We start from the raw sequence: 10,132 nt of genomic DNA, 5'->3' as shown, positions 1-10,132 counted from the left end.
ACATATGCAATTATTTTCCATCATTTACAATACAGTAGTTACAATGACACTCCAAATGGATAAGCAAAGTAAAAAATCAGAACCCCAACTTCTATTTCATGTAATTAGACTTATACAGAAATTAGAAGGTTAAGTAACAACTAGTTAATCACCTAATTTCACAGCTATCTGAAGTGGCAATCATTATATAGCAGCTTATTATGATACATTCAAGATAAATGATACAATTACTTGCCCATAAGCTAAAACACAGCCAGCTTAATTCCTTTCCTTAAATTCCACCTCTATACTACAATATACTTGAGGTCCATGCAAAAAAGTAGCTACCTTTTATATAGGAAATGGATGATTAACTCTTTGGTGCTGTAAAAGCAACTTCATTTAAACATAACCATCCCCACCCCCAAAAAAAGAAGAGGAAAAAAAAAGTAATGAAAATAATAAGGGAAAAACACAAGACACACTTCCTAGGGGGAAAAAAAAACAACAACAATAAAACAAAAAAAACCCATCATTTAATTTCTGTCCTTGACTGAATGTATTAAATAAGCAAACACCACCAACAAGCAAAACAAGTACTACAATGTAAAAATATTTAAAAAAAAAAACCCTCTCACATGCATAAATGAAAGATTGCACACAAAGAACTCACATCTTCTCAAGCTTCAATAGTAAATATTCTGCTACTATGTATTAAATACTACATGCTTTGCCCAAGCTAAGATGAAACCACATCATAAATCAATAAGCATTTTGCATTTTCTTTCAATATCTACTCAAAGTCATGCCTACTGCACCTCTAAACATTTCATTAAATCCAATTATACAGCAAACACTCCCAAAATAAACTTAGATTGTATTGCAGTTTCACTTAACAGTATATAAAACGCTGTGTTGTGACAAGTATCAACTATCCATTAGATACTAAATCAATTTTTCTTAAGTATTACTAACTGCTTGCTTTTTTTGAAGCTAGATCATTCTGAAAGTTTCCTGTTAGACCTATGAGTGCAAACATATGGTATCTGTCCTTCTCTGCCTTATTTCGCTTAGCATGACACTCTCGAGGTCCATCCACTTTCCTACAAATGGCCAGATTTCATTCTTTCTCATTGCCATGTAGTACTCCATCGTGTATATATACCACATCTTCTTGATCCACTCATCAGGTGATGGACATTTAGGCTTTTTCCATGTTTTGGCAATTGTTGACATTGCTCATAGCAGCACTTTCTACAATCGCCAAATCATGGAAAGAGCCTAAATGTCCATCACCTGATGAATGGATCAAGAAGATGTGGTTTATATATAATGGAATACTATATAGCAATGAGAAAGAATGCAATCTGGCCATTTGTATGTAGTAAAGTGGATGGACCTCGAGGGAGTTATGCAGAGAACAGATACCATATGTTTTCACTCATAGGTCTAACAGGAGAAACCTCACAGGGGACCATTAGAAAATGAAAGGCGGGGGAGGGGAAGAGTTAGGGAGAGGGAATGAGGCAAATCTTAAGAAACTCTTAAATACTGAAAACAAACTGAGGGCTGAAGAGGGAGGGGGGAAGGGAAAGGGGATGATGGTCATGGAGAGGGCACTTGTGGGGAAGAGCACTGGGTGTTATATGTTATATGGAAACCAACTTGGTAATAAACTATTTTTTAAAAAAGGCTTAGATAAAAATATTTATTACAAGATTCACATACCTTATTTCATAAGCAAATAAAAGCAATTTCTCTCTACTAGTAATAATTCTTATCAAATAGTTTACTTATATAATAGGTGGTTAACATAATTATGCATTTGTTTTAACACCATTGTCCATTTTCAGAAGTAAAAGGAATGTAACAAAGCAGTATAGAGTGGGGGCAGCACAAACCAAATAAAACAGAAACTTAGGGAATGTAGTAAAAGGGAAAACTAAGCCTTAGATGTTACTATAGTCCCAAGAATATCAATCTGTTATAATGCAGTACAATAATTATCCTTCATCACATTTAGTTATTAAGGTTGACATCTTTTTCTAAAGGGAATCTTCCATCCAAAGATGCATATTTAAAAAAAATATTAATAAAGACTAGTCTCTAGGTACCAGACTTAGCTATACCACCCCCAAAATACTGAGACCTCCATTATTATCTCTCTGACTACAGATAAACCACCAAATTTTCTTTCAACTGCAAACTTACTCAATATATTTTGTCTAGAATTTGATTTAAAAATATCAAATGTGTACATCATGTATCATATGGAATGTGTTATCAGCATTTCTGGGAGCAACTCAGCTATGCTACACATTTGGCACTTAGGATTTAAAAATGATTAAGAAATGGCTTCTATCTTCTGACAGTTTACAAATTTTAAGAATTTAAACATATCTGACTGATAGTGGTTAAGTATACATTTAATTAGAGTAGTAAATTTCACAATTTAAGCATTTTAGGGTAGCAAAAGACAGGCTTAGATAGTAATTAGGGAGCTCAATAAAGTAACAGATCCCTTTGAGAGTCTGACAGAAACTATAGATTGTCCTCCAACCCTACACACCAAACTGCACACAGAATTTCAGAGACGTGCATACTTCCTGAAAACCCATTCATAACCTTGTCCAAAATAATCAAAATTTTGACCTTGACTACTACCATACTGCAGTGGTAAAATTTCTTTCTTTTTTACAGATAACAAAATTTGAGATTTTCAATATTTGTGTTTTAAAGATAAAAAATTTGTAGTTGCTGTTGATAGGCCATAATACTTCAACAAGTGTTTTATTAAAGGCCTTGCCAAACTTATTCGAACAAATAAGGAGGAATTAATGTTCCTAGGCAGAAAAGGAAAGGTTTTTTAAAAAAGGAATGTTGTTGTTTTTTTTAAAGTCACCTGACAGTGAACAGGATAGATTAGAGATGATTCAGATAACTAGGACTCAGAAATCATGTAAATAAAAGTTCAGTGTTCTCAAACCATTTCCTGAGCTGTTACAATGCTCTTCTCTAACCTCAATCCCAGGAAATACATGCCAGTGCCTGAGCCCTGCTTTGGGCACCGTGATGGGGATTCTGGCTGAACCAAACCAACAGTGATAACGTGTGCATCACAGGTAATAAACGGGATTAGGGTTGGAGCAGAAACAAGACAAAGGGAAACAGTAACATGCAGCCAGAGGACAGACTGAGCATGGATCCAAAAGCCCCAGAAAATGAGAAAAAGAAAAGACTAAGGAATGGGCAGGCTAAAAATACGATGAAGAGATTGCCATGGTTCTATCCAAAATGTCCAGACTACAAAGAATCAAATGAACAAGATTTATAGACGCTTCCACAGCAGTTTACTGTTTTTTTTTTTTTAATTAAAAAACCCTACCATATAATGTTACAATTTTATTTTGGTATTTAGTACTATGAAACCATTGTACAAGGAATGCTCATCTAAGCACTAACTCAAGTATCTCATATGCTTCTCTTGCACAAATACTAACTGAAAAAGCCACTTTCCTTTAAACACTTCCTGAATCTAATAAATAGCACAAACATGATGTCCATGCTTATATCTCTGGATTATCTGTTACAAGTAGAAAATATGTATAACAAATATTCTCTCATTTACACTTACGTGGCATTCTTTCCCCATTCTCTCACTGATGGAACCTTCATGCCTTTAGCCTCAACTTTCTACGTCATAATGTATGATTTACTACCAGAATGTGAGTTACAGCACGAAGTTAACCATTTTTCAAATTTGGACTTGACATTTTCAAATTACCTTGTGATAATTCAAATTGTGCAAAAGATATATGCACAAAAGCAAATTTCTTGCAGTTTGCCCTGGCCATCTGAAAGTAGTCCCGTGCATCATCTGGCTCTTGAATACTGTAATAAAGATGGTAGAGTCAAATTTTAGGAAAAAGGACACACAGCTACCTGAGTTTGATAAGTCCTTATTCAATTTTCCACAGGACATAGGATTCTGGTTTTTTTCTGTGTAAAATTAAATACTAATAAGTTAATTTTTAACACCTTTTTAGGCAGAGGCCAGAATATATAACTTTTGTGGAAATAGAGTTTACAATATCCACTTGTTAATAATAAACAAGAGGATTTGGTTAAAAAATATTAATTTTCTTACAATTAATCCTAAAAACATGTCTTTTATAATGTAGTTATGTGCTATATAAAGTAGTTAGTTAAATGTAGTTCAAAAGTGAATACGTACGCTTTTAATTCAGCAAATCTCACTTGAATTTGAGCAAAACTCTCATTTTGGCCATATTTATCTGGAGGAAGTGCTTCAATTGCTTGACTGTAACGACCAATCAATTTATTTAAAAGAGCATCAGTCAGAGGGACACTGTTTTTCTCTAGTTTGAGCAACAAATTCAACCAGTCCTCTGGGTTGTTTGCCATCATCATGATTTGGTTGACAGTTCCCGAGTTATCTGAATAAGAGGAACAAAAGATGCCACACTTTTGTTTTTTGAAAAAAAGATGCACTTTTTCTTCAAATTACAGCTAGTAATTTATATTCATAGTCTAAACATACACAAACTCCTTAAAATACCTTTTTAAAACTTTAGCAATTTATATAAATGTAAGCAACTTATTTACTGCATATATGTCTTCATAAAGTGTTTATTTTACTCCAAAAGTTCTATATTCTGAAAAAAAGAAAAATTCTAGAAATAAGCTTTTTTATAAGTAGCTTTAAATATTCCATATGTAAGGACGCCTGGGCAGCTCAGTCAGTTAAGCGTCTATCGATTCTGGCTCAGGTCATGGTCTCACAGACTCATGAGACGGAGCCCACCTCAGCGCAGGGCAGGTTTGGGATAGGATTCTCTCTCCCTCTCTCTACCCTCCCCAATTCACAGGTGCGCGCGCTCGCTCGCTCTCAAAATAAATAAATACTCATAAAAAAACTATGTAGTCTAAAAAAATTTTATGCTGTAGCAGCCTAATTGTATTTCAGCACCCTAATCTCCAAAGAAAACCTAAACCTCCCCCACTACCACCTCTAACAAATATTTGTTAGAAAATTCATCAACGATTTTTTCGTTAAAAATTTTAAAACGTATTGCCCTATTCCTAACATAATCTTCTTTACAACCTCATCCACCCAACATTATCTCCATAGACTTCAAACTTACCTTTAATCCAATTAAACAAAATCAGTTTATAAAAGATAAGTAACTGCTATGATTATTTTCTTCTCCCTCCAAGTTACCCATATTTCTCCACAGAGACTGTAATTTATTTTTTTACATGCTTTACTGTCAATTGTTTTAAAAAGACAAATTGAATTAATGTCAGTCTCCTGTTCAAGGTATTTTAGTCAGTACTAAACATTAAATTCAGATTTTCCAGAGAAATATCATTCCTTCTATCAGTTTCAGTTACCTTCAATAAGAGCTAAATCTATGCTTTTACAAAATTACTGTTTCTGCTTTCTTACTATAACATAACCTTAACTCTGCTTTTTTAATTTTATTTTTAATGTTTTTATTTATTTTTGAGAGAGAGAGAGAGAGAGAGACATGGCATGAGCAGGGGAGGGGCAGAGAGAGAGGGAAACACAGGATCTGAAGCAGGCTCCAGGCTCTGAGCTGTCAGCACAGAGCCCGATGTGGGGCTCAAACCCACGAACCACACGAACCGTGAGATCATGATCTGAGCCGAAGCCAGATGCTTAACCGATTGAACCACCCAGGCGCCCCTGCTTTTTTATTTAAAATTACTCCAGACCTGGGTGGCTTAGTTGGTTAAGCGTCTGACTTCAGCTCAGGTCATGATCTCACAGTTTGTGAGTTCAAGCCCCGCGTCGGGCTCTGTGCTGACAGCTGAGAGCCTGGAGCCTGCTTCAGATTCTGTGTCTCCCTCTCTCTCTGCCCTCACCTGCACTCTCTCTCCCTTTTTCTCAAAAGTAAACATTAAAAAAAATTTTTTTTAATTTACTCGGGACTAATATTAATTTCACTTTCCATTTTTTAAACCTCCCTTCCATTGCTTTCCTAACAAATCAGTCTACAAGATGTCTAAGAACCACTATCTATTTAGAACTTAAATTGTATCTTCCTATTGTTAGTGTTCATTTGATGCCAAACATATTTTACAATGCAGTGTAGTGCATACATAAACTCCTCCCATCTATAAATCGTGGTTTTAAGCATCTTTGGGTTTCTCTCAATACTTAGGATACTGCCTTATATCCCAGTTACCAATATAAGTATTTACATGTTTGGAGATGCCTGAGTGGCTCAGTCCATTGAGCATCCGACTCTTGATCTCAGTTCATGATCTCAATTTGTGGGATCTGGCCCCAAGTTGGGCTCTGCGCTGATAGCGTGGAGCCTGTTGGGGATTCTAACTTTCCCTCTCTCTTTGCTCCTTCTCAACTAACATGTATACACTTTCTCTTTCTCAAAATAAACAAACTTAAAAAAAAAAAGGTATTGGTACACCTGGGTGACTTAGTTGGTTAAGGAGCCAACTCTTAATTTCAACTCGGGTCATGATCTTATCTATCATGAGATAGAGCCCTTGTGTCAAGTTCTGTGTTGACAGCGAGGCGTCTGCTTGGGATTCTCTCTTCTCTCTCTGCCCCTTCCTGATTTTGTCTCTCAAAATAAATAAACCTTAAAAAAAAAAAAAAGAAGTATTTTCACATTTGAATATGCTAAGGTTATTTTTTTTAATGTTTTAATGTTTGTTTATTTTTGAAAGAGAGACAGAGCAATGAGCTGAGGATGGGCAGACAGAGGGACACACAGATTCCAAGGCAGGCTCCAGGCTCTGAGCTGTCAGCACAGAACTTGACACAGTACTCAAACTCACGAGCCCGTGAGATTGTGACCTGAGCCAAAGTCAGATGCTTAAGCAACTGAGCCACCCAGGCACCCCATGACCTAAATACTCATCTTGGTGTTCAAGCTTTGTTAACATTATTTAAATACATATAACAAAGTATGGTGACATTCTCCTAAAATTTTGTTTTAACACCAAAATGATCGGTTTCTAGGTTGTTTCAAGTGAATATTATCTGCCATCTTGACTAGACTTCAGGTTCTTCCATTTATTTTCAATCCTTCACCCATTTAATGATCAGTATAGATATAACAAACTTATCCAAAGGTCACTTTTCAAACAACCTCAACAGTGTGAAATATAGAAAGAATTAGGCTTCTAAGCTAACTTTTCATAAAGCTAGGGTATTATTAAACTTTGGGCACGTTTTACTTATTAATCATCCAATAAATATTTAAGTACTTATTGCATGTCAGGCACCATTCCAAGCTCTGTAGATATAACAAAACAGATAAAAATCATGCCATCGTGGAGCTTACATTCTAGTGGAGGTGACAGACAATAAACAAATTCATGAGTAAATTAGATATATGATTAGTGCTATGGAGACAAATAACAGATAAGGAAGAGAGGCGACACATGCCCACACCAGCAGGTTGCTATTTTAAATAGGTGGGTAAGGAAAGGTGTCACTGAGAGGACCTTTGAACAGACCTGGAAAAGGAAAGGGTAGACAGTTATCTGGGGAGTGGTGTTTAAGGCAGAGAGCAAGAACAAAGGCACTGGGGTAGGAGCTGGCTTACCATATAGGAAAGAGAGCAGGGAAGCCATTGTGGCTGGAACAGAGTGAGCAAGGGAGAACAAGAGAAAAGGGGTAGTAATAGGAAGATTCTCCCCTATCAAAAATTAAGTGTTTGACTTTAAGTTTATACATAATTTCATTGAGACTGGTGAGGTCTTCTGAGTTTACAGGAAGAAAAGAATGGAATAAAATGGCATATCTACTGCTGGCAAGGGTATCAGCAGAAATAACAGCTGACAATAATGGAAGAGTTAAGAGCACACTGTAATAAATTATATTAAGTTTCCTTTTTTAAGAAAGCAGAAAATTGTGGAAATGCTGCCACACAGAAAGGTTAAATTATATGGGTGCCTAAGTCCATTAAGCATCCAACTCTGGCTTAGGTCATGATCTCAAGACTCGTGAGTTCAAGCCCTGCGTCAGGTTCTGTGCTGACAGCTCAGAACCTGGAGCCTGCTTCAGATTCTGTGTGTCCCTCTTTCTCTCTGCCCCTCCCCTGCTCACGCGCTGTCTCTCTCAAAAATGTATGGACATTTTAAAAAAAGAGAAAGGTTAAAGTATAAGGTGTCTATAGTCTAACTGGTAAAGAACAATTACTGAGAAAATTACAATTGTGAATATACAAGGTTAATACTTCATTCCTTTAGATTAGAGGACACTCAAAGAAAAGGAACCCACCTGTAGTATCAGCAGAGACTTTATTCAAGCTTAGCTCATCAGTAAGGTCTTCATTTTTAAATTTATTTTTAATATCTCTCACTTTGTTCATTATAGAATCAATCGTCAATTCTCTCCCACTTAAGTCCTCAGCCTCCATTTCTAAGGCAAAAAAAAAAAGTGAACTGATCATATCATTCCTTTTAACTAGCATTAAAGAAAAAAAATGTTTCAACTGGTCTTTTTTTTATCCAGAAGACTATAGCATTAGTTACACAAACACATCTAAACACAGATTAGAGTAGTATTTGTGAAGCTATGTGTATAAAAACAGCACATCCTTGCAATTTGTCCAGCAAGGTTTCCAACAGGCCACGTACACCTTTTCTTCCCAAAAGAACTTCAACGAAGTCAGAGCACAACACAGATATTGCTACCCCTCCTTGCTTTCAAACTTTCCATTTTTCTTCCACACTCTCCTTTCACTCTTTTTCCAGAGTTATTTTCTCTGGGCCATCTGCAAATTCACTTATTTTTTTTTTAATGTGAGGGAATGTTTGCTTGGATTCTGGTAATGACATATAGACATAAAGAATATTTTTGGTAACGAAAATAACCATTCTTTTATTCACCTGCTGTATGCCAGTAAACCTGCACACTGCAAGTGCTTCCAAAGCAGAATATTTACAACATCATAATCCTTTATTGATAAATGGGATACCAGTAGGCTTGTTCTTACGCCTGTCTAGCATAATTATGATTTGCTATCTCAATCATTCTAAAACCAAGAATCTACTGTATTCTTACACTACTCAGCACTTGCTCATCTGCATGGTGGTGATGTTGCAAAGTGTCTGCAGTCGTTCTTCCTATCAATCTCAGGTTTGTGATTCTCAGACATTAACCTAGTAACCCAGGGTAACTGATATCAAGCCCGCCCCGACCTCGAGTTTGACAATGAAAAGGGGTGATAAAGTAGACAGCTAGATACCACTATTTTAAGTCAAGTTCGAAAGATAACTGTCAGAACGGTGCCACCAACTCCTTACTCTTCTAAAACATAAAACGAGAGGGCGTGTCTTATGGGAGAGGATTTCCGGTCCCCCAAACCCTCCCGAGAAGCCACACCCGAGGTACACACCCACCTCTTGCTTCCAGGGTCAACAAAATCTCCCTCCCCACCCGCTGGATAGGCGGAAGCAGCGAGACCTCCCCTCCCCCTCCAGTTCGTTAAGCTGCGCCCCGGCTCCTACCAGGCTCTGAGTCCTCCCTGCCTCGTCCTCACCACTCACCGACCTCGCGACTAAACAGCCTACACACGGGCCGCGGCGGTTCTTCTGTGTGCCGGCAAGGGAGAACGCACCGCCAGAAAGCCGAGTTGGGAAGAAAAGATGGAATCGAAAGCCCTCTCCGCAAACACGTTTGAATTTCCCCGCCGCTACCTCCGTGTCTGCTCATTGCTCAGTTCTCGTCACGTGAAAACGTCTGCTGTGATTGGCTCGTGTGCGTAGGGACTGCCCCGCCCCCAGTGATCCGCAGCCAGGGTCTTGGGAGTGTCTGGCGCTCTCAACACTGCGGTAGGGAGGTGCTCGAACTCCGTGGGCGTTCTGGAAGTGTCTTTGAGCAGGCTTTCCTGCACCTCCCTTGTTTAACCAAGCCAGATTTTTGCCGAGAAGGGAACATCCCTGGGCGGAGCTACCTGGTGAGAGGAAAATGGTGATGGGGCGTTGCTCGGGATCTAAAAGACGCCCTGGGAGCCGGCCCTTTCCGCCCCTTGCCGCCGCACTGCCACCCGATTCTGTCCGTCACTCTCCCCACTGCCTGGCTGAGGGAGGAGATGTCACGAAAGGATCGTTCGCAGAGCTGCTTTTAACC

General features: G+C 37.9%; 1 protein-coding gene across 4 annotated transcripts in view; it reads right to left on the bottom strand.

The window, feature by feature from the left end:
* The window catches only part of TTK (TTK protein kinase), a 76,017-nt gene that overhangs the window by 32,762 nt on the left and 33,123 nt on the right, over positions 1-10,132 (bottom strand). For 3 of the 4 annotated variants that reach the window (XR_003910624.1, XM_029944236.1, XM_029944239.1), the window contains exons 2-4: positions 8,279-8,419; positions 4,214-4,436; positions 3,764-3,870 (exon numbers count right to left, since the gene is read on the bottom strand). Coding sequence is in view for 3 of the 4 variants with exons in the window: in XM_029944236.1 (XP_029800096.1) it covers positions 3,764-3,870; positions 4,214-4,436; positions 8,279-8,417 (469 nt within the window). In the remaining variant the exon portion in view is untranslated. Of the gene's footprint in view, positions 1-3,763; positions 3,871-4,213; positions 4,437-8,278; positions 8,420-9,553; positions 9,832-10,132 lie in introns of those variants that run through there. The other variant, XM_029944237.1, reaches the window with a different exon arrangement.

Source organism: Suricata suricatta, chromosome 7 (genome assembly GCF_006229205.1).
Source record: "Suricata suricatta isolate VVHF042 chromosome 7, meerkat_22Aug2017_6uvM2_HiC, whole genome shotgun sequence".
Taxonomy (NCBI): domain Eukaryota; kingdom Metazoa; phylum Chordata; class Mammalia; order Carnivora; family Herpestidae; genus Suricata; species Suricata suricatta.
Note: the sequence above shows the minus strand (reverse complement) of the source record. Positions and strands in the feature narration are given on the sequence as shown.